The sequence below is a fragment of the Trichosurus vulpecula genome, chromosome 6 (assembly GCF_011100635.1).
Source record: "Trichosurus vulpecula isolate mTriVul1 chromosome 6, mTriVul1.pri, whole genome shotgun sequence".
NCBI classification, from domain to species: domain Eukaryota; kingdom Metazoa; phylum Chordata; class Mammalia; order Diprotodontia; family Phalangeridae; genus Trichosurus; species Trichosurus vulpecula.
The window spans coordinates 271626840-271650975 of record NC_050578.1 but is presented as its reverse complement, the minus strand read 5'-3'; the positions used below and the strand labels follow the sequence as shown (position 1 = coordinate 271650975).

At 57.3% G+C, this 24136-nt stretch overlaps 1 protein-coding gene across 1 annotated transcript in view; it reads right to left on the bottom strand.

Moving 5' to 3' along the window:
* Nucleotides 1-3128: 3128 nt before the first annotated feature.
* DAGLA (diacylglycerol lipase alpha) overlaps nt 3129-24136 on the bottom strand; it is a 29434-nt gene continuing 8426 nt past the window's right edge. The window contains exons 7-19 of the mRNA XM_036764199.1: nt 22843-22920; nt 20915-21039; nt 16842-16995; nt 15779-15862; nt 15330-15407; nt 14916-14996; nt 14529-14671; nt 12690-12758; nt 11878-11950; nt 10405-10601; nt 9965-10094; nt 4418-4590; nt 3129-4079 (exon numbers count right to left, since the gene is read on the bottom strand). Coding sequence (XP_036620094.1) covers nt 3164-4079; nt 4418-4590; nt 9965-10094; nt 10405-10601; nt 11878-11950; nt 12690-12758; nt 14529-14671; nt 14916-14996; nt 15330-15407; nt 15779-15862; nt 16842-16995; nt 20915-21039; nt 22843-22920 — 2301 coding nt within the window. The 3' untranslated portion in view covers nt 3129-3163. The remainder of the gene's footprint in view (nt 4080-4417; nt 4591-9964; nt 10095-10404; nt 10602-11877; nt 11951-12689; nt 12759-14528; nt 14672-14915; nt 14997-15329; nt 15408-15778; nt 15863-16841; nt 16996-20914; nt 21040-22842; nt 22921-24136) is intronic.

Genomic DNA, 24136 nt, shown 5'->3' with positions numbered 1-24136 from the left:
TTTGTCTCTCCTTTTTACAGCAATATTAGTTTGGATCTTTCATACATTAGGTACAAAAAAGTCAGGTGGGATTGGCACGTAGAGTGCGTGACTGTCTGTGGGGGCTAGAGGCGGGGCGGGGAGAGGGCGGTGGGGATGGGGAGGGCCTGGTTGCTTCCTTAGTGATTGCATATGGAGGTTCTGTCGGCCCCTGGAGAATGAAGCAGCTCAGGGCCACTGAAGGCAGGGATCTGAGGGCAAAGTGGTATGGGAGCTGCGCCAGAGATGGGGGCTAAAGGGGGGAGGGGGCAGGTTGCTCCTCCTGGCTCCCTGCTGACCCAGGAGAAAAATGGAGTGACCCCTTAAACCCGGAGGTTCATCTCTACTGGAGACAGAGTCTAGGAGTCTTAGAGGGGTGAATGTCTCTTGGGACCATTTGGGAGAGAACCTGCCCCTCCCCATGTAGAGGGGCCTTGGGACCCTGGACCAGCCAACCTGGCCCTATAACACTGTGGTTACAGCCTTCATGGAGGGGGAGGGAAAGGGGGAGACCCGGGGCTCTGGGGAAGAAGTTTGGCAGGCTGAGGCAAGGGGCAGGGCGGGAGAAGGCAACCCTCCTTAGACACAAGCTTATTACCCATTGTCTCCCTTCCATGCTGGAGAGCGGCCTATGCCCACAGCAAGTTGGCCCCTTTGGACCCTTAGTGAGACCCCTGAGGCAGGGGGGAACAGGGGGTCCCAGGGGAAGGAGGACTATGCGAATGGGGTAAAGGAGGAGGAGTGATAGAGGCTGGCTCCCTGGCCTCATCCCTCTTATCGTGAGAAGCAGCAGCCCAAGCACGGGGACCCATACCCATAGGGCTCTTCTTCTGTGGCCTACCTGGTCTGACTGCCCAGGTGCATCACGGATGTTCCCTTCCTTTCAGAATGCCCAGGATGGAATCTCAGAAAAAGCAGGGACTGGGGTAGGTACGGAGCTGGGCAAAGGAAAGAAGGGCCCCTCCTGAGGGGTGACCTTCACTCACTGGAATTCTGATGCCATTTATGGGAAGAGGCCAGGCACCTGAACCAGCCCCAAAGAGAAGCTCCAGGGAAGGGAAGCAAGGCCAGATGGGGAAGGAGACAGAGACAATAGAAATGCTCTCCCCGAGCCTGGGCGGGCTGGTGAGGAGTCTCTAAGCAGCCTCATCCCATGATCAGAGCCCCCGGGGAAGAGCAGAAAGAAAGCAAAAGGTCCAAGAAATGGGGAGGAGGAGGGCGGAGAGCAAGGCAGGGTGCCACTGTTTGCTTGGGCCTCACGGAGAGAAGCTGGCACACGCATGCATACACACGCACGACTCGTCAGGCCGTACCGGCTCACTGTGCTCTAATCTAGAGGGCTCTGGCAAGGCCCAGTTGTGTCATCTGGCTCCCTCACCCCAGGCACACCCCAAATTCAGCAAGGAAAATGTTGGCTGTCAAAAACACTTAGAGATACTGGGCTTACCCCTGGCCTTGCCCCCTGAGGGGTTGGGTGGTGGTGGGAGGAGGCTCAGTCTCTGATGGGCACCTCTGTGGGGATGGCAGCATGTGGGAGGCCATGGAACCCTACCCTTCTGGAGGGGCCTCAGCATCCCTTTCTAAGGCAGCCCAAGCAGGCCTTCATGCCCCCTTCTTCACAGGGCAATGTTCCTAGGTTCAGCTGCTAATGGGGGCATGGGGCCAGCAGTGAGGCTGGACAGCAGCCTCCTTCTCCAAGGGACCGAGAAGGGAGATGTGCCCTGGGAGCGAGGCGGCCCAGCCACAGGGCAGGGAGGAGGTAGCAAAGGGTTTTGTTTCAAATACTGGCATCCAAGGTGTCTGGGGAAAAGGGAAGCAGGCAAGGACCCTCTCTCCCAAAGCGCCCTGAGCTTGGGGAATGCATGCAGGTGGCAGGAAGGCAGGGAGGCCTACAAACAACCCAGCAAGCAGCAGACAGGCCTGCTTCCCCTCCTCTCTGAAGCAGTACAGCTCACCATGCAGCTGGGGTTCAGCTTGGGGGGGGTGTTGCAGAGGCTAGAGAAAGGGGTGGGGGGTGGTTACTGCCGCAGCAAGGACCAGATGGCAGCCCTGATGCCAGAGCCCGTGAGGCCTACAAGGGAGAGGCTAGTGCAGAGAGGCACCAGGTCCTTACACCCCTGGTCTGCCCCCATGGCCTAGCTGCCCCCAGGACCTGTGGGGTCTCAGGGACTGGCACCCATCCCCGGCAGAAAGCTCATTTCAAAGCCTCAGGCCAGGCTACTGTCTACACCTGCAAGATCTGAGAAGCCTTCAATGGGGGCCAGGGTGAGTGCAACTAAACAGGGGAGGTCCTAGGGCCTGAGAAGTGAGCTGGGCCCAAAAGGCTCCTTCCTCTGGGGAGTGCTGGGGAGGGGAAGGCAAGACAGAGAGGAAGGGATGGACCTGAAAAGTCCCCTAAGGAAGCCCTGGGCCGGGCCCACCCACAGGGAGCACCCAGCTGCCTCAGAGCAGGGAAGACAGGCTAGGTCCATCACAGCAGAAACATCTTCGGCTGAGCCTGACGGCTTCTGTAAACATGCTGACCGTGACCCTAGACCGGGACTGAAGGACATGGCTAGGAAGGCAGCCGGAGGCGAGTCCCGCTGAAGTGCTGGGACGATGTGGGGCTTTGGGGGCCAGGGATGAGATGGAAGTCGCTGGGCACCAGGAGGGGATGGCAGTGCCTGCCCCTGGCTCCTTCTCCTCCCCAGGGGAGAGCAGGGAGAACGCTGGGGTGGTCTGGCGATTGTGGGGGGAGGGACCGGGCCCAGATGACCAGCTGTCGATGATTCCTAGAAGCCCTACAAAGGCCATTCCTGGATGGGGGAGGAGGAGGACGGGAGGCCAAGCGCTGCCCGACCCCTTCCCAGACATGTAGTGGCTTTGGTGAGGCCTGGACGGCTCACCTCCCTCCCCAGCTTGTGGCGGCCCCCAGGAGCCTTCACTGACCGGGGCTGAGGTAGGGAAAGGACCCTGTGATTCCACTCTCCTTCTGCGCTGGCAGCTCGGCCCCTCCCTCCCCAGCCGCACGGGCACCCGAGGGCTCCAAGCGGCCCTCAGGGGACGCTTCCAGCCGTTGCCAGCGGGCGGGCAGGGGATGCCGACCCCAGGCCTGGGTCTGCCGCATGCTTCGCGTGGTGGGTCCGAGCTCCCCCCACCCCCAGAACTAGAGGGCCGAGATCATGAGGTCCTCCTGCTTGGAGGGGCTGGCTGCGTGACCAGCGGGAGAAGTCCGGATCTTGTCTGCGGCCAGACACTCCTGACTGCTCAGGCCGGTGGGGGTCAGGTCCATGAGCTCTCCCGAGGAGCTGAGGGGGAAGGAGGGCGACACCGAGATGCCCGACGAGGGGTCGGTGGAGCCGGCGAAGAGCCGGGGGGGCTTGGGCACCAGGTTCGGCTCGTACTGGGCCCGCAGCAGGATCTCCTGCTCGCTCACCGACTTGGGCAGCGCGCCATAGTCCCCACCCGGGCTCTCGGACAGCACCATGCAGTAAAGGTCCTGGAACGAGCTGGTCTTGCTGTCCAGGTTGAAGAGGCTGTCGATGAACTCAGCGAACTCGAGGACCTGGGGACTCGGCGAATCCCCCAGCCGCCCGTTCTGCAGGGTCAGCTCCCCCCTGGCCGGCGCAGGGGACGAGCCACCCTCCTCCGCGCTGGAGCGGCGCCGCGGGCTCTCCCCGCCGCCCCCGAGCCCGGCCTCCAGCGGCTGCGTGTCCTGCGAGTGCTTGGACAGGCTGTCGGCGGCCAGCAGTTCTGTCCTTGAGCTGAGGGAGGGGTTCTCCTCGGGGATGGCCGGGTCGATGTAGAAGCAGTGGCCCTCGTCCCTCTCCATGACCGCGTGCAGACTCGGGGAGCCGCGGATGCTGCGGAAACCGGAGGAGCGTCGAGAGTCGAAGCTGTAGACGGACTCATTGTCCGACAGGCTCTCCATGGTGGCGAGGGGGGCCCGCCGGGCCTGCAGCTCCACCGACAGGCGCTCCTGGGTGGTGAGCAGCAGCAGCTCCACCGGGTCCTTCCTTGTGGGGGACAAGGCCTTGGTCTCATAGAAACCCTCCAGGCTCACCTCGGACTGGGACTTGCTCCTGCCAAGGTCGGGGTGGGGCAGGGCGGGGGCAGGGAGGGCCGGTTGGTGGCGGCTCCTGGGTGGCAGCGGGCTCGGCCCCTCAGGAGGCGGGAGGTATCCCGCTAACTCTGGGGTCCCGGTACCCGTGGTCAGGGAGGGTCACCAGGCTGGCCGCTTGGGCATCACAGTGTAGGGGATATATGCTCACTGGGTGAATGCCTAACGGAGAAGGCGTCCCTTTACTGACTTACTCTGGGGATGGAGGACCAGGGGGAGACAAGTCCCTGCCCCTCCCCCGACCCCCCGTTCCTCTCCTCCAGCCGCCCGACCCTCCTAGGGAGTCACAGTGGCACTTACTTGATGCTGCTGCTCCTCGGGGCGGCAGGGGGAGGCTCCAGGGAGTGGGGGCCGGTGGGCAGGGGCTGCTGCTGGAAGATGAGCTCTGGGGTCAGGTCCACCTCCGTGGGGCTCACCATTACCTTGGCTGCAGAGAGCAGGGCCGTCTTCCCCTTATTGTAGTTCTCCAGCACCTGGGGTAGAAAGGCCAGGGTGGCTGGTTAAGAAAGGCTCTGGACACGCTGCTGGAAAGTGAACCCCAGGCTCACAGTTGAGCAGAATCTGTCTATCCACGAGGCCAAATCTACCCTGTGCCCGAGGGCCTCTAGTCTGGCTACCGTGGTGCCGCTAGGAGGCGCTGCAATGGATACGATGCTGGGCCTGAGTGCGAATATGCCCTCAGACGCTCACTAGCTGTGTGACCCCTGACGAGCCCCTTAAACCTGTTTGCCTCTGTTTCCTCCTCCGTAAAATGAGCTGGGGAAGGACATGGCAAACCACGCCAGTATTTTTGGGTCACAAAGAGTTGGAGATGACTGAACAACAAACAAAAGACTTGGAGTCAGGAGAGATGTGGGTTCCGATCCTGCCCCAGGCATTTACTAGGGGCTGACTACAGGCAGGACACTTTCCCTTTCTCAGCAATGTTTCCTTATTTGTAAAACAGCAGAGATAATGCCTGTCACACTTGTCTCCCGGGTGGCCAGGGTCAAACGAGTTTAAGTGCCATGCAGACCTCAACGTCCAATGTAAATGTCGGTCACTAGCGTCAGCCTCCAAACATCCCAGTGAAGCTGCTCTCCCACCAGAGGCCTCTGATGTCAAGGCCTCTACTTGGGGTGGACAGGGCTGGGCTTGGCCAGGTCCCACCAGGTGGCGAAGGCTCCAGATACAGGCCCAGGCACCAAGAACAGCCTGTGAGGAAAGCAGCATGACTTGGGAGTCAGAGAAGCGAGATGGAAATCCGGGATGTGCTGGCTCCCTGAGCACCTCCTCGTGCTTCAGTGCCTTCCTCTGCTGAATGAGAAGGTTGGACTGGACCAGAGGTGCTTCACCTTCTTGGTGCCATGGACCCCTTGGGCAGGCTGACAAATCCTATGGGCCCCTCCTCAGAATGTTTTTACATGCACAGTGCCGAAGTCCAATTAAATAAAGTTGTCAAAACATTTAAAAAATGTCATTAAAGATTTATTAAGGGCTTCCCATGTGCCAAGTAAAAAGTTCTCCAGTTTAACAACCCCCAGACTAGGCAATCTTTAAGGTCCTGTGGCCAACCTACCAGAGTGTAGAGACCAAGGGCTTTTAACCTTGGATCCATGAACATTTTTGAAAAAGTATTTTGAGAACTGTGTTTCAATCTAACTGGTTTCCTTTGTAATGTAATCTTTTGTTTTCTGCATTTAAAGTCATTATTTTGAGAAGGGGTTCATAAGCATCACCAGACTGCTGAAGTGGGCCAGGACTTACAGAAGGTTAAGAACCCCAAGTATATTCAGCACTGGCTGGGCCCCCAGGACAAGATATTTTTTAGTCACAGGCAACACCCTAACATGACCGCAGTTCTAGAGGAGCTGGGATCTGCATCAGTGGCAGATGCCTTTACGCTCAAAAAATCATAGATTCTTGATGCATCGCCCTCTAGTGATGATGGTGGTATTTTCTTCATCATGATCTTCAAAAAAAAAAAAAAAAAGATGCCACAATTTTCCAAAGCCATTTCAAATGGGGTCCAGAGACCCAGCTCAAGCTGAAGTCCCAACACTACTTTGTGGTGGGATCTTGGCCAAGTCACTCCCCTTCCCTGGCTCTCCTCATCTGTAGAATGAGGGTGATTGGCTAGATCAGGGATGGAGAACTTGAGGCTATCTGTGGTCCTCTAGACCCTCAAGGGCCATCCTTTGGCTGAATCCAAACTTTCAGTCAAAGGGCCACATCTGAGGACCTAGAGGGCCACATGTGGCCTTAAGGTTGCAGGTTCCCTACCCCTGAGCCAGATGATCACTAAGGTCTCTTCCAGTCAGAGCTATAACTATCAATTTTCATGTCTAGGGCGAGGTGTACAAAGTAAATGAGCCCTCAGATAAACTTCTAAAGAGAAATTCAGGTGGTGGTGGTGGGGAACCGAAGGCCCCATGAGGTCACTGCCAGGGAGGCTGCTATGGAGGGTGGAGAGCTTGGCTATGGAGCTCGTGTTGGGGGTGGGGGTGGCTGGGATAGCGAGCCATTGACAGCTTTCCATTTTACCATCTCCCATCTCCGTACCTTTGAACAGGCTATCCCTCATACCTGAGATTCGCTTCCTCTTCACCTCCATTTTGGGGAGCTGCCTCCAATGCTCACCTCTTGAGGTCCTTCCTACTCCCCCTAGCATCTTGAAGACGAGGACTGTTGTCTTTGCCTTGGTGTCCCCTGTGCCCATTAATTAACCAATTAATTATTTATTAAGCACCTACCTACTCCGTACCAGGTACCAGTCCCTGCCCTCAACAAGACTTTCTTATCTCTTCCTTTCCCTTCCTTCCTCACTCTGCCTCCCCTCTTCTGACCTACAACTTCACTGCCATAGGGAATTCCCAAATGAGGAAACCCCTCTGCCAATGAAACTCAGAGCCTCGGAGAGCCTCCTGATGCACTGAGAAGCGAAGCCACTTGCCCATGTCGGCACGGCTGGTAGATGGACCAGGGAGAGCTGGTGCGAGGGTGTACAGATGGTGCCGAGGAGGAGGAAGAGCAAGAAGGCCCAGTATGACCAGTTTGACAGTCCAGCATACGGAGTCATGAGACTAAAGGCAGGGCAGGCTGGGAGGTGAGGACAGCCTTGGTAAGCCAAATAGGAGGCAACAAGGAGACGATAGAATATGCCGGGTAAGGAAATGAAACGGTCACACCTGGGCTGAAGAAGCGCCCCTGCAGCTACGGAGAGGAGGGAGACCAGTCAGGAGGATGAGGGCCTGAACTGTGGCAGAAAGTGAGCGGAGAAGGAAGCCAGGCAGGCAACCAATACGAAAGATGCTGACCGGGCAGAAAGCCCACGTGGAGGGGACCAGATACCTGGGGGAAGGGAGAGTATGGAATCTGGGCTTCGAGACCGGGAGGATGGCAGTGCTCTGGACGGTGCGAGGGGACTCTGGAAGAGGGGAGGGAGGGCCGGGCAGTGGCTTGTTGGCATCTGCACTGCCAGGTAAAGGGGGCTGGAGGTTTGGTCTGTCAGCCCGTGCGCTTCTGAGAAAGGGGTAGGATGGCTGAGGGAGGCTCCTCTCAAGAAGGCAACGGCAAAGACGACGATGAGATGGTGATTACGATGATGGGGACGACGGTCACGACGATCACGATAACGAGAACTGTGATGACAGTGACAGTGATGGTGACGGTGAGGAAGATGGTCACAATAATTATGATGAAACAACCATGATGCTAACGATTACAACGTTACAGCGTCATGTTAATAATGATATGCTAATTACAGTGATGATAGCAATAACAATGGTGATTACGGTAGAAAGGATGCTGACCACCAACGCCAGGATCCGCTCTCGCTCCTGCAGCCCCTTAAGGCTCCAGAGCGCCTCCCAAGCACCTTCTGCCTGCATTCTGCCAGTCGCCCCCGAGCTGTCCCCGCCACGTCCCCTTCTCCGTGGCCCGCGGGGGATTTTCCCTCTCCAGCTCATTTTATCGATGAGGAAACGGAGGCAAACAGAGTTCGGTGACTTGCCCAGGGTCACACAGCTAGCCTGGGGCTGGATTTGAACTCAGGAGGATGAGTCTTCCTGACCTCGGGCCCAGCGCTCTATCCACTGAGGCTATTTTCCTCCTTTTGCAGATGAAAACACTGAGGCCCAGGAGTCGGGACTCGCCTGAGGTTACTTGGGGGGTGGGTGGGTGGCAGTCTTTGCACCGTCCTGCACAGCCACCGGGAAGTGCTGGGGGCCAAATCCAAGGCCCTCTCCCACACTGGTCCTCACAGAAGGGCCTTAGGGAGTAGCTCCCACCCCTAGCCTGGGACCCCTTACCCTATAGAAGGTGCCGAAGGCACCCTGAGGCAACCCTGCCCACTCACTCCCAGGAGGTCAGCCAAGGACTCCCAACTGCTGGGGGCTGGTCTTCCCACGTCTCTCTTTGACCCATAATCTCCTGCCCAGAGGAGGAAAGAGAAGGACCAATCCCTCTAAGCCGAGGCTTATCAGCTGCCCTGGTACAAAGGCTGGGGGTGGGGTGAATCCATGTAGCTGAGTATCGAGTTTGAGAGTGAGGCCCCCGAAGCCCAGAGAGGTCCAGGGCATCGCCCATAGGCACCAGTGAGTAAGGGCCAGGGTTGGGCCCCAAGCCTCCTCTCTGAGGAAGGAGTGGGGGGCTGGGCCCTCGGGGCTCTTCACTTGATTCTGTTCCTGGCTGTTCTGCCCCTACATGAGGAGCCAAGCCTCCTGTAACTTTTCTGAGGCCTCGGAAGGGAGCGTGGACCTGTGAGCGCTGAGGATCTTTTGGGCCAAATGGCTCAAAGATTCTCCAATGTTTGTGGGACGCAGAGGGAATGAACATAAGAACGAGAGAGGCTCCCTAACAGACTGGGTCAAAGTCACTTTTCAAAAGCAGAAATGCAACTCTCAAAGACCGTGTGAAAGAATGCACCAAATCATTAATTATTAAATTAAAAGGGCTGTGAGGTTCCACCTGAGGTCCCTCGGATGGATGGAGGTGACCAAAGAGGGAAATGGGGATTGTGGGCAGGCCCCTGGGGCACTGGGGTGGGAGTCACCAAACCACCTGTGCCTTCAGATTCCATGGTACACTGCGGCTCCAGGCCTCAAGGAAGGTAAGGACTCAAGGGAGAGTCCCGGGACACCGATGTATATACAGGGACCCTTTATGTGGCAGCAGAGACAGGAGCAGAGAAAGTGCCCACAGATCAAGGAGTGTGGTGCCTCCCCATGGTCTGGGGGGTGGGGGTGGGGCCACCAGAACAGACCAGCCCATGGTGACAGGGTGAGGCCTAGGATTAGGCCTTCCATTGGAAAGAGCCTGTCACTTACTGTGCTGTGAGGAAAGACAAATAAGATGGAGTCAAAGGGAAAACCCATGGGCCCTATGTAGAGCAAAGTATGCAAAGCCAGGACAGGAGAGGAGATGGATGGGCCTAAGGAGGACATTGAAGAGACTGCAGGGGCCTTGAGGGAAGGAGAAGGAAGAGGAGCAAGTGAATGGGGGGGGGGGGGTCAAAGACGGGGAGGAGAAGGAAGAAGGAAGGGGAGAGGGGAAGGAGGGGCAGGAGGGGAAAAGGGAGGAGGAGAAAGGTCAGTCTTGTTCTGCTCCTTAATTTGTTATGCTTCATTTACATTACAAGAAAAGGTTTTACTGGGGGGCGGTGGGGGGTGTCATTCAGAAGTGGAAAAGGGGAGAGGGAGAGAGAAGAAAACACCTTTGAAGCCGTTCAAACAGATAGCCTTCAGCCTCGGCCCACTGGGGTCCCAGGATTTAGGAGCGGAGGCCCAAGGGAGGAGGCCGCCCCAGCCAGGGCTAAGAGGCAGGGCTTCCTGATCCCCGCGCTAGCTCCGGGGGGGGCCACCCCCTTACCTTGTTGAGTCCCTCCATGACCACGTAGGGCAGGTGCTCATGGAGCATGGCCGGAGAGATGATGACTTCATTGAAAGCCTTGTTGTCCCCCCAAATAGCAAAATACGTGGGCTCTTCCTGCTCGCAGCAGCTGGGGCAGATGTACAGACATCAGCAGGGGAGGAAAGACACGAGGATCAGATGGGATCTGACTCTGGCCCCTTTGCCCTCCCTCCTCTTGTTCTGCCCCGTGTGGGCCCTGAAGGTTCAAAGCATTCCCAAGCTGAGCAATGCCTCGGTATCTCCTAGCCGGGCTAGAACCAAGAGGCCCCGGACTCAGCGCCCCTGGGCGTGGGCTGCCAGGCTTGGCGGAGAGGCCTGGAGTGGGTGGGCCCGGGCTGCCATGGCCGGTACCCCTGGGCTGCCCTTCCTTGGCCACGGGGGTGCCCTCTGGTACCTACCAGCAGTGCTCCGCGGGGTGGTTGTGTACCACATGGATGATGCGGCCTGGGGGGTACAGGGGCGTGCTGGCCGACAGAGCGATGGTCAGGTCGCTGGGGTGGGTCCACAGGCGGTTGCTGGCCGTGGCGGTCACTTCGGCTTCTTCTGGCAGCTCCGACTTGGGGATGCACTTGGTTGCCCCAATGATGATACGCCACTAGATTTGGGGAGAGGAAACCGAGTGGTGGCCCCAAAGGGGCATGTGCGCCAGGTCTCCAAAGGAAGAGGTGGGGCAGGGCATAGTGGTGAAGAGAAATCAAGGCAGGGTTGGGCACTGGGTAAGTGCCAGGGTTTAAGGGATGGCAGGAAGCCCTGGCACAGGGGGCTGACACCGATGCCTCTGGCCACAGCCAGCAAGCTTCCAGCCCAGCGTCTGAGAGCTGAGAACTGGCTGCTGCCCTTGCTGAGGCTCCCCTGGGGCCGACTGGTCATTTCATAAGCCTTTATGAAGCACCTACTATGTGCCAGGCACCATCTGGCTTTGGGGAGACAAATGAAGTGGGCAGGGAGGTTTGCTTTGGCATCAGCAGCCTCACAGGCCCTGGGGAGGAGGCACTGACCCCCTCTGGAGGATGCCAGCTCCCCCGAGGCAGGGACAGGCTCACTTCTGTCACTGCAACCCCAAGACCTGTCCCAGAAGTGGGGCTTAATAAGTGCTCAGCCCTGAGCCACAGTGGAGAGAGCAGCCCCTGGTCACACAGTTCACATTTCCGGCCTGCCTGAAGGACTACAAAGCACCTTCCCTACAACAAGCCTGTGGGCTAACTCCTACAGATATCACCCTCACTGTGCAGATGGAAAGGCTGATGCTCGGAGAGCTTAACTCAGCCACCCAGGGCCACACGGCTCATGAAGCATCAGGGGCAGGATTTGAACCCAAGAATGCTTGGAGAGGGGTCCAGTCTAGCCCTGCCTACGACCTCGCTGAGGAGGGGGCCTCCAGCCTCCAGCCTCTAGGCCCTCCAGGCAGCCCCTGCCCCAAGGCTGCAGTCTGCCTCTCCGGGCCTTCCCTCAGCCCCAGCCCAGGACTCCCCCTCCACGGCCGTCAGTGACTTCGACCTAACTCATGTGTCCCCCAGATCTTCTCTTCTCTGGCCTAAATGTCCCTAGTTCCTTCAGCTGATCTTCCCATGATGTGGTCTCCCTCCTCCAGAGCGCTGAAGAGAAGGATCAGACTATGACATCTGAAGCCACATAACCATCCCGAGCCTCAGTTTCTTTATCCATAAAATGGGGCTATGTGCTCTACTTCCCTCACAAAGCGGATGCGAGGAAGGTGTTCGGTGACTCTTACAGGGACAGCAAAGTGGGAGTTCTGACCGCTGGCCTTCCTCCTTGCCCCACAACATAACCCTTGGGGATATGGAAGGCACAGGCCCAGCCCTGGTACAACTCTGTGGGGGGCATGGCCTTCCCTGGGGCCACCTGCTCACTTTGGGCTTGGTACTGCGTTGCAGGACATCCAGAAGCTGCCTTCGGAACCCTTCGAGCTGTGACAGGCCGATCCTGTTGGGGAAAGGAGGCCAAGCTCAGTCCTTGGGGGCAGACGGGAGAGCCAGGCCCCTAGGCAGGGTCAGAGCAGTGGGGGGGGCCAGGGCAGGAAACAGAGTAGTGAGGAGGGGGGCAGGGGGCAGAGAGGGGCGGAGCAGTGAGGGGGGGCAGAGAGGGGCAGAGCAGTGAGGGGGCAGGGCAGGGGGCAGAGAGGGGTGGAGCAGTGAGGGGGCAGGGCAGGGGGCAGAGAGGGGTGGAGCAGTGAGAGGGCAGGGCAGGGGGCAGAGAGGGGCGGAGCAGTGAGGGGGGGCAGAGAGGGGCAGAGCAGTGAGGGGGCAGGGCAGGGGGCAGAGAGGGGTGGAGCAGTGAGGGGGCAGGGCAGGGGGCAGAGAGGGGCGGAGCAGTGAGGGGGCAGGGCAGGGGGCAGAGAGGGGCGGAGCAGTGGGGGGGCAGGGCAGGGGGCAGAGAGGGGCAGAGCAGTGAGGACGGACAGAGCAGTGAGGAGGGGGGGAACCCAAAGGGAGCTGGCCCGAGGTTGGGCCTGGCAGGGCGAGGGGATGGCACACAGGGCAGGACGAGATGACCCAGGAGGCCTGGGCCTGCACTAGTGCTTGGGAACATTTCCGAGGGACTGGGGGAAAGGAGGTAGGAGGGAGGAGGTGGAGGATGCTGGACACCAAGGAGGGGGTGGGGGGATGCCAGAAGAAGGACCGAGGGAGCCGTGCATGGAGATAGGGCAGGAGGCCAGACTTGCCTGGGGACCAGGTCTTTGCCCAAGACCACTGCGGTCACAAACTCCTTGGAGTACTCCATGGCGTCCTCGCTGCAAAGGAACCCACAGCCCAGGGTCAAGGCCTAGGCCGAGAACCTCTGGTCCTCCCGCGTGTGGCCGTTGGAGGCCCTTTGCCAGGTCACCCTCACCTCTTTCCATCTTTTCCATGTCCTCCAGGGCCGACCCAGAGTCCCTACCCTTAGACACGGCACTCCTGCTCCCTCTGTGAGTCTCTCTACCACCATCCATACCCAGACCCTGCCTAAATGTGTCCTGGCTTCGGATCCCCCCAGGGGGCAAGGACAATGTTCTTGAGCCTCCCACTGAGTTCTGTTTGCCTCTCTCTAATGCCCTCATAGAATGGGGCACTTTTTTCTCCTGGACTTTTGAGTCTGCATGTAGGGAACTTCTGGTGTGGAAACTCCCTTTGCCTTTCATCTTTCATCTCCCTTGCAATTCATCCCTGGCCTGTAGTTTCATCCAGCTGCCTGGAACACTGGGAGGGGAAGTGATTTCCCCCAGGCCCACTGACAGTGTGGGGGTCAGAGGGAGGGTTCAAACCCAAGGCTCGCAACTCCAAGGAAGGCCTTGTACCACTCAGTTATGCTGTCTCGGAGGAATATGGAACAAGGGGCAGCTGGAGGTGCCCTGGCACACAGAGCGCCAGGCCTGGAGTCAGCAAGACCCGAGTTCAAATCCAGCCTCAGGCACCGACTAGCTGTGGGACCCTGGGCAAGCCGCTCCACCCGGGCTGCCTCAGTTTCCTCATCTGTAAAAGGAGCTGGAGAAGGAAATGCCAGACCACTCCAATATATTTGCCAAAAAAAACCCCAAATGGCGTCATGGAGAGTCAGACACAACTAAAACAGCTGAACGGCAAAAAGTAACATGTAATAGAAATATATATATATATACACACATATATACACACACACGCGTATATGGATTATATATATAGATTTACACATACATATGTATGTATGTACACACATACACAGCCCCCCACACACATACACTCACACACACACGCTCACACACACTCACACACTCTCACACTTGCGCGAGCACACACACACTCTCTCACACACACTCTCACACTCACACACACACCCCATACTTGAAGGTAAGCTTCACGAGGACAGGAGTCATGTCCTATCTGGACTCTTTTTCTCCTCCAGGCCTGGCCACAGTAACACCATCTCCAGTTTATCGAGTGCCCCTGCGCCAGTGCTTTAGAAATATCTCACCCAGCCTTCACAACAGCCCCAGGAGGAAGGGGTTGGCCTCATCTCCATGTCACAGGTGAGGACACTGAGGCAGGCAGCAGCTTTGCCTGGGGCCACACAGCTAGTGGGTGCTTGAGGTCTTCCTGACTCCAGGCCCGGCAGCGGCTCTCTCAGCTGCACCTGCCTAACTCCCTAAAGACCGTCGTGGACTCAAGGATGGCGGTCCTGAGCTGGTCAGAGGTCGCTGCTTGGGGAAAGGCCTGTGCTCCGGAAGCTGGGCCTCTTCCCGGCTCCTGGCTAGTGTCTAAGCCTTCTCTACCACTGTGCTCCCCACCTACCACCTCTCTTGGGTTCGGGCAGCAGGCGGCTCTCCAGATGTCTGCATGTTCCCATTCCCAGGCTGGCTGCCTTCTCCCCTGGGCTCACCAGAGCAGAGATCCAGCCTACCTAGGCCCCCTTGTGAACTTTCTAAGCATCAGCAATGCCTCCTGCCTCCCTTTACTGGGTCTGGACGCCCAAAGGCGTGCCCCGGCCGTCCCCACCGGGCTCCGAGATCACCAAAGCCACCTCATTCCCACCTGTGGCACCCACCTACCTCAGCAAACCCCCCGGGGGGGAGTAGGCGAAGCACTTGAGAGTTGGGTATTGAGGGCGCAGGAGGAAGGAGAGGATAGCGGCGGTGCCTGCACCCAGAGAGTGGCCCACCACAATCAGGCCGTAGTGCTTGGTTCCTCTGCCCTGGGGGAGAGAGCTGAGTTCAAACCCCTTGGGCCCCCTCCTCCACTAAGCCTGCTCCCTTCGGGGGCTGGAGGGGATGGATGCACTCCAGAGGAAGCTCTCCCCCCAAACCACCAAGAGGTTCCCCAAGGAGGATGCTTTGAGGGATGGTTGGGGGGGTGCCCTTAGGGCCCAGGAGGTTGGAGGTGACCTGAGAGAGGGAAGGGCTGCCACCCCTTCCCAATGGGCTTGCCCCTGGACTCACCAGATCCCGCCCAAAGGCTTGCGAGAGGACCATCTCTTGCTCTAGCTTCTTCTTGATGTATTCAGCAGAGAGGACCATCCCCTAGGAAGAGGGAGGCATGGTGAAGAAGCCCCTTCTTGGACACCCATATTCCTCCCCAGCCCCTACCCATTGACGGCCAACAGGGTGGTGAGAGACACAGGCAAAGGTCACTGGAGGGAAGGGGTTGGTACTGCACTGACCCTAAGGTCAGGGGTAACATCAGCAAAACTTGTCTGCTCACGGTGCCAAGGAGTTCCTAAGGAGGGGGTCTGGGGTGGTACACATTTATCTCAGGAGAGTCCCCTTCCCTCGGGGCGACCCTCCGGCAAAGGTCCCGAGGCAGGACACTGAGAGGCCAGGAGAGGAGGGGGAAGGGTTGGGTGGGGGTGGTACCTTGTGTCCCAGCCACGTCCCGTGGTGCCCCTCCACTGGGAGGCGCTCTGCATCGCCAGTCAGATCTGTCAGGGCATCCTTGGAGGAAAGACCAGACAGGTCAGAGTGATAAGGAGGAAGGGGGCAGGGGGCCTGGGAGCGATGAAGGGGAGGAAGGGCTGGTGGGGAAGAGGATTCAGAAAGGGGTGCGGGCATCCAGCTGGGACACTTCCTTCCTTTAAGATGCATCCAGACACCGCTGTGGGCACAGAGCCCTTCCCAACGCCCTCCCCCCAAGCTGCCTTCTCTGTTTAGCTACACTCATTCACGTTATAACCATCCTGTCTACACTAATTCACGTCCTCCTTGTGTCTCCGTGAGACATCTCATCTGTCCTGTGCCCTGGCACCTGGCACACAGTAGGTGCTTCATGATGATTTGCTAGGGGAGCAGAAGGCTGGGCCGTGTACCTTAGGGGACAGGGTTCCTCGGATACTAATCACCACTTTCTTCTTGTCATGGTCCACAGCCACGTAGAAGGGCGTCTCATAGACCTAGGAAGAGGGTAGGGCCAACGGGTCAGTTAGGACTGGGCGGCCGGGGTCCCTCTCTCCTCAGAGGCCGATGTTTGGGGGAAGCAGTGAGGTCACCTTAAGGCTCCAGGGGCGGGCCCCCGAGGCTGGCCGGGCTCCTAGCACGCTTTCACAACTCAGCCCATCGATCCGGGCTCGGACCAGACTCCTGCCAGCCAACCCCTCCTCCCAGGCCTTTGCTCGTGCTGTGCCCCTCCCCAGAATGCCCTCCTCTGCTCCTCCGGCTCATCTGGTCTGTTCTTCAAGGCCCTAGTCCTCTGTGAAGCTTTCCCCATTTGACCAGCCTACTCTCATCTCACTGTCTCTAAACTCCTCCGGCCCTTCTGGCGTGTCCCACACAATTTCACACTTTGTTATCTCCTCTCATACTGTTCTCCCATTGGCACCTGTGCAAAACTCAATGTCTTTCACTAGCCTGGGAGGGAGGCCCGTGTCCTCCTTCTGAACCCCCTCACTGCCTATGGCGGGTCTGGGAGACTGACTCAAGAGTTTTCTTTCTGGGCTCACACGGCCAGGAGCGGGGCGAGGGAGGGCAGGCAGGGGCCACCTGAAGCCCCCCAGCCGGAGAAGTGAATGCAGAATGGAGGAGTCCTGAGGCAAAGCAGGGGCTCGAGCTGCAGAGGAGAGGGCTAAGGGGCGAGGGCCGGGGACGTCCTTGTCCAGGGCTCTCACACCATCACCTTCCTAGTTCTGACCCTGGCCCCCCGGGCCCTGCCAGGCTCAGAGGCTGGGGAGGGGAGCCGAACACCTCCAAACGTGCTCTCCGGGCTCAGTCTGACCTCTTGGCTGTTGGGCTGTAATGGAGGGTGTAGGGAGGACTCCTATTTCTTCCCCGGAGCTAGGATAAAGCAGGGGGATCATTTGCTATTGGCTGGGGCCGAAGGGGCCCGCCTGCATCCTGCCCCTCCATACGGATCCCCCATCCCCCCAGCCCTCTCACCGCGTCGTGGCAGGAGGTGTAGACGATGTCCACTGAGCTCATGTTCTCATCCAGGAAGTGGCGGCGGATGGCGATGGCATTGCAGCCACAGCAGTTGTCCTCTTCAATGGTGACTCCAGGGGCAAACCGGGGGCGAGAGGGGCAGAGGCAGCACCTGTGGGGAGAGCCAGAGGGTAGGGGGCAGAGAGGAGGCCTGAATCCACCACGGAGTGCAGCTCTTCTTCTGGCCACCAGAGGGAGCCAGCACCCAACTGATTCTTCCCCAATGGCCCCAAGAGCCTGGCCTCTTTCTGCCTTCCAGGGGCCTTGGAGAGATGTCGGGGGCTCATTAGGAAGCCTGGATTCTGGAGCCCTAAAGGGGCTTGTCCTCATTCTGAGCCACACTTTCCAGGTGTGAGGCCTGCTCTGGGCGCTTCAGGGCCAAAGCCAAGTTCCATGGGCCATGGTGGCTTCCATTAGGAACCATCCGGTTGGTTGGGGAATCCATGAGGCCGTCAGGGACGTACACAACTGGGGAGAGCTACTGGCAAGTCCTGCTGAAATGCGATCGCCCCCCGTGCGCCCAGACAAGTCCGAGAGGGAGCGGCGAGGGCCCAGGGCTGGCAGAGTACATGCTTAGGTTCTAATTCCTGCCCAACCACGGACCAGCGGGCATGTCATCTTCTCCCCCCATACCCTGTCCCTTTCTCGGAGGGCCAATAAACGTCAGTCCATGTGGTCACTGGGATGAGAGATGGATGAACCCATCTAATTCCACTTCCTTCATGAAACCTTGCTAGATTACTCCCCTGGGGGTAATGACCTTGGCCCTCAGTGTCCCAACCCTGTGATTCTCATGCACACCCCTTATAGAACTTTGAGTTGGAAGGAGCCTCAGAGCGCCTCACTGAACGGTGGGCTGGCCATCAGCGAGACCTCCATTAACTTCCTCCTTAGAGGAATGACTCTGGGCAAGACATTTAACCTCAGTTTCCTCATCTGTCAAATTTCATAAGCTCACTGGAAGAGCAAATGACACATGCAAATTGCTTTGGAAACTTTAACTCTGCATAAGTATTCTTATCAGCATCATTATCAGAGATGAGGAAACCAGCTCCCCTACTGACTCCCCTATGCCTTGGAGATAAACATACTTGTTCCATCTTCCTCACAAAGCTGTCAGGAAGAAAATCTTGTGTAGATTTAGGACTCTGATCCCTCGGGGACTAGAGAGGGCCGATGGCAAGGCCTCCCTCCCCAGGGCAGGGCAGTGGGGGTCCATTTGGACCATCATTGATTTTACAAGGCAAGGCCGTGTTGCGGGGCAGTAATTTAAAAAATAGAAAAGAATCAATAAAACATGTACAATGTTTTAGGAAGATGGGGGTGGGGTGGGGAGGCTGAGCACACACCTCTACTAACCCATGCTAAAGGATTCTGTCAAGAGGAAAAGCTTTATAAAGACTGTTTGAGTCACAAGATTAAGGTCATGCTTTCAACTCAAAATTATTCAAATCTGGCTAAAAACATCATCACGGGGAAAGGCTGGCAGCTCTCGATTATTGGCTATTTTTGCTTATACACGAATTAGTTTCAACAAAATAATAAAGTGCTTTATAAACTTGTAAAGAAGTATATACATGGTGCTATGTTACTAAGGAAGTTACCAGCAAATTCTGCACTCCAATCGAGGTTTTCTTGTCCCATATTCTGAGCTCTGGATTTTACCATATTACTTTTGGTTATTTGTATTATAGCTCTGTGTGTGTGTGTGTGTGTGTGTGTGTGTGTGTGTGTGTGTGTGTGTGTGCATGTGTGTGGACATGGCATGGACAGCCTGGTCATATTAAAGTTGGAGAGGACCCAAGCCAATCCTTTCATTTTAGGCCTCTGGGGAGGAGCAAGCCTGGGTTTGGACAGCCAAACTCTTAAGAGGCTGACTGAGGGCCCAGTGGGGCTCAAGACCCTTCCTAGCCAGTAGCTGGGGTCTGCCTTGGTGCTCAGATGAAGGACAGTCATGTGTGTCAGGCACAAAGGGCCTAGCTGAGCAGCAATGAAGGGCCAATCAGCTGCCCTTAAGGGGGACCATGTTGGGATGGACCAGGATGAAGGATGGAGAGGCCCTAGCTCATATCCACATCCTTCCATTTGAGGGAGAAGAGGAAGCTTGGGACAAAAGGCTCCTGTCCAAGGAGAGTGTTTGGGCCTCTATTAGCTTCCCGAGCTTGAGGAGGCTGGAGAAAAGCATCCCCTTTGGGTTCAGAGCTTCGTGCAGGCATCCCTGTATCTGCAGCCTAACACCCTGGTCTGCCCTCTAGGGATGGAGCTTTCAAAGTCAGTTATAGGATCAAGGAATGTCCAAGCCAAAGAGACCTAGCTCAGAAACCATTTAGCCGATACCCCTGTTTCCATGTGAAGGAAGACTCAGCGTCAGTGAGAGGAAAGTCCCTACCTCCGTTCCCCTAGAGATGCCCTGACCATCTTGGGCCCACCCTGAGCCACTTCCTGCTAGGCTGGCATCTGAGGGCCAGGTTCACCAGCCATGGAGCTCAAGGTGGGAGGTCTTTAATGGAAAGAAGGCCGTTAGCTAGCTTCCTGCCTGATGAGGGCTGAATGGTCCAGAGCCTAAACACTCCTGAAATATCATGGCACGCGAGACTCAGCATGCAGAGGGAAAGGCCCCGGGCCGCTGGCTGCCATCCAACACAGCCTCCTGGGAAGAGCCATCGCCCTGTGGCCATGTGGACTGCGCCATCAGGTGGCAGACTCATTGGAGGCAAGAGGTAGAGGGGAAGGCTGGGGCTCACTCTGCTCACCGAGCCCCACTCCCCCTCCCTCCTCTGGGTGGATTGTCCAGGTCCACTGTGGCTCCAGCATATAATATCACAAGGTCCCTAGTGGCTCAGACATTCCACGTTCTAAGGCCCCCCAACATCCTCTGCTCTCTGCTCTAGGGTGAGACATTCCATGTTCTAAGCACACACCCCCCCCTGCCCCCCATGCCCTCTGCTCTCTAGTCTAAGGCCCTGCCCTGCTCTTTCTGCTTGAACATTCCATGGGGATGCACAGCTGACTGATACAAATCAGAGTGCAGTCGAGAGAAGGCCACTGTCTGAGGGCCAGGCCTGGCATCTGCTCCAGAGTGCAGAAGATCTAAGGCTTGGGGGCCTGGGTGGGGAGCCGGAGCTGCTGCCTTCAGAGCTGAGGGCAGGTGCAGATTCAGGGCCCTCAGCTCTGGACGGCGATGACCTTCGTCGCCATCACATGACGCTGGAACGGGGGCCCAGGGAGCCGTCCTAGTTCAGCACCTCGGCTGCTATGGGAACAAGTGGTGTGCTTGTGTGGAAGGACAGATTGTCCTGGTCCACTTAGGAGGGTCTGCCCTTGGGTGGGGAAGGTGGGGAGGTGTTCTAGTGAGGGACGGGATGAAGACAGGAGTAGGTCAAGGATGTGGCATCCACAGAGCCGGCTGGAGGCTGTCTTTTCAGCCCAATTGGAATGCTCTGAAGTGGGTCAGATGAGGGATACAGAGTTTAATATGAAGCCTATCTCAGGGCCTGGGGAAAGATGTCTGGGCTTGGGGGCACTTCTGAAAAAACTTGTGGTTTTATTGTTTGTTTGCTTGGTTCAGAAAAGGAGACCACAGGACGCACTGGACTTACCAAGGAGGGAGGAAAAGGACTGTGGAGAGGGGAGGAATGGAGCAAAGACATCAGTTCTCAGAAAGGACAAAGAAGAGAGGAAGGAAGGAAGGAAGGAAGGGAGGGAGGGAGGGAGGGAGGAAGGGAAGAAGGAAGGAGAAGGAAGGGGAGGAGGGAGGAAAGAAGGAAGGAAGGAAGGAAGGGGAGGAAGGAAGGGAGAGAAGGAGGGAGGGAGGGAGGGAGGGAGGAAGGAAAGAAGGAAGGAAGGAAGGAAGGAAGGAAGGAAGAAAGGAAGAAAGGAAGGAAGAAGGAAGGGAGGAAGGAGAAGGAAGGAGAAGGCAAGGAGGGAGGAAGGAAGGGAAGGAGGGAGGAAAGAAGGAAGGAAGCTAGGAAAGACCAGAAAAGAAGGGAATGGGGGGAGGCAAAAACAGGGGCCCGCTGCCGCGTACTTACGAGCAGGATCGGGCCAGCTGGCAGAGCCCACACGCGGGTTTCCGCATCAGGTACATAGGCCAACCATAGGCAGCCAGGGCAAAAAGCATGTAATAGCAGACCTCTTTGTAGCGGAGCATCTCTTGCTGGAAGAGAACGGAGACACCAGCATCAGAGCTGTGCTCTGGCCCTCCCGTGCCCAGCCCCTCCCCATCCCGCAGAGGCCCTGGGCTTGGCCCAGCTTCTTGGCCAGGCCCCTGGAGGGCCCGTGTTAACAGGGCAGAGCTCTGAGAGCCATCACATGGTAGGAGGCCTGAGGAAAGAGAGAAGGGTGAGCTGGGGAAGACGGTAATTGCATTTCTCCAATTATCTCCGTGCAATGAGGTTACAAATCCTACAGAGACTTGTCCTATCGAGTCAATCTCAGGATTAATGATTTGGGGACAAAAAAATCCTCTTTGCACTGGATCAATTTTGGTAACCATCTTGAGGAGAGACAGACAGAGACAGAGAGAGGAACAGAGGGAGACAGACAGACACTGAGACAACAACCCCATGAGTGGATTCAAGCAAAGCCACCTCCTAGCCCAGCAACCACTGCTATGGGAAAACAGTGTCCTGGAGGGTCCTTAGGGGAGGGGTCCGAGGCAGGGCTTCCACTACTACCTCCAACTGGCTACCGAGGCATGCGGCCTTCAGTTTCTTTCGCTCCAAAACAAGAAGGAGCCCGGCTCCTTGTCCTCTGTCCAAGCTCTTGGGAGGACAGAGGAGACAGAAGCTCTGAGGTGGAGGAGGAAACAGGCCCAGGGAGGGTGACTTGGCCAAAGTCTCAGAGCAAGGGAGGGTCTAGAGGGGGGAAGGGCTGTGGAGGCCCCTCCAAGGCTGGGGTGAGAAGACAGCCTCCGGGAATGAATTTGTTATGTGAAGAATATACGTGGGATCCTCTAGATTCTGTCACCCTGGCCCTGGGAGCAGGTCTAGGGAGAGGCTCCTGACAGCAGGCCAGGGGCTCAGTAACTTCCGACCTGCCTGAGAGCCTTGGGTGAGGGGGGAGCCCAGTGCCTCCTTCAAGGGAATTAGTCACCTTGTAAAAGTTAAAAAGAGGTTATTAGTCATCCTGTAAAGTGAAATAGGTAACTCCTTAATCAGGGCCCCAGAGGGGTGGAAACGTCCCTGTCTCCTCTGTCTGCTGTTCAGGAACAAGTGTAGAGAAAGCAATTATCAGCTTTGTGTGTGGAAGGAAGCTCCTGCCCTTGGATGGGGCTGGCTGGGGGCCTGCCACATCTCCAAGCTCCTGATAGACGCTGTCTCTGGCAGGCCATCTACAGGGCATCGAGGGGATGGCACAGGCAGCAGGCCGCTGCCCTCTGTGCTGCGGCAGTGTGCGTGGGAAAGGGGAGCTCCTTGGCCTTTCACAATAAAATGGGCCAAGACATGTGTGGGAAGTGGCCTTGGGGCAGGCGGCATAAAGGAGGGAACGAGGTAAAGGCCTGGAGAACAGGAATGGAGGCTGAGAATGAGCGGACCATGTATAATGCACCACTAGTGGGATGGCAGAGGGTCTCCCCAGGACCAGGACAGTGCTTAGCACACACTAAGGGCTTCATAAATGCTTGCCCACTGACTGGAGAAAAGAAGTATTGAGTTTAGGAAGCTGGGCTTCATCTTTTCTAATGGTTTTTGGTTCAAAAGGCCATGGCCCGTCACAGGGGAATGCACCCTGCAGGGCTGGTTAGCTGGGCCTGAAGAAGGGTGGGGGGTGGAGAGACTGGTTTGGGAAGAGGGGTCATGAAAAGAAGGGAAGGGAGGAGCCCGAGCCATGGAACAGACTAGAGATGGTGCCGAACAAGGGGACCTCGTGCTTCATTTGCAATTCTGGTTTGGGGATGGAGTGGGAGGAAGGCCATGAAGTGTGCCCCCAGGATGTCACTGGGAAGTTTTGGACTCACCGAGTTTTTTAGGTCCAGGTACTTGGTGTTTCTGGTCACAGGCATCCCAGACAAGAAAGCCAAGATGTCATTGTTAGCCTGTAACAGAGGCACATGAGAAGGTGGCATGGGTTGGAGGAAGTGCCCCGCAGAGGCCTCAGGAGAACCATGGGCTCCAACCCTGGTTCTGCCCCTGGCCACCTGGGGCAGGTGCTTTCTCATCTGTAAGAGGAAGAGGCTGGATGGGACGCTTCCTCCCAGGCTCCTCTGGCAATCCATGAATCTCTCCTCAACTCCCGACCCCCCGACTCCTCAGGGAAAAGCAGGGCCCTCTCCCATGGCACTGGGAGCTCAGTAACCTGGGCTCTGCTAATCTACTAGCCCCACCTAAAGGATGAAGCCTTGGCCTTCCGTCAGTCCACCCCCAAGGCCTGTGCCAACTGACCAACAGCACTGAGCAGACTACCAAGCCTGGGTACCTTCTGACCCGACTTCCCAGAACTATGTGTCTCAAACATCCTGGGATCCCAGACTTCCCAATCTACTGGGCAGGGGGTGTCTCAAGCCCGAAGGCTTGTCCTAGAGCAGATCTGGGAAAGAAATGCTGGGCGGGGTCCCCTTGGAGCCTGCAGGGTAGGTGGAGGAAAGCCAACCTTGGGGCTGGGGGCCCAACTGGGGAGTGGGTATGGGAAAGGCATCAGAGGACCACTAGGACCTCAGGATGGAAAGGCCTTGAGAGACCAAGGGGCCCTGGAAAGCAGAAAGGCTCACTGATGTTTCCTAGGAGAGTTGGGCCAGGATTTGAGCCAAGGAACCTCAGAGGTGGAAAAGACCCCAGGAGTCACCCAGCATGACATCTGCCCAACAAGAATTCTCTCTATGCCCTCCCTGGGCGGGGGGTCCCTAGACCATCCTAAGGACTGTCAGAGGCTGGGAAACCACAGTCACCTGAGGCAGCCACTCTGTAGGGAGTCCTTCCTGGACTAGTCTGCCTAGACCTGCCTCCGGGGCCAAGCAGAGTAAGGCCAATGGAGGATCTCTAATCTGGCTCCACATCCCTTGTTCCTTGAGACAATCCCTGGAGGCCTGTCTACATCCTAGCTAAAACATGGTATCCAGAGCCAAGCCGCACACTGCAGTTTGGTCAGACTGAGTTGGAGCGAGGAAAGCAGGCCCCACCCCAGCCCTTTGCCAGTCACCAGGCTTCTCAGTGCAGCCCAGGATCCTGGGTCCTCTGTGGCAGCCACATCACACCGCTACCTTAGTCTGAGCTTGTGCTCCCTTAAGGCCCCCAGATCCCTTCAGGTTTATTGCT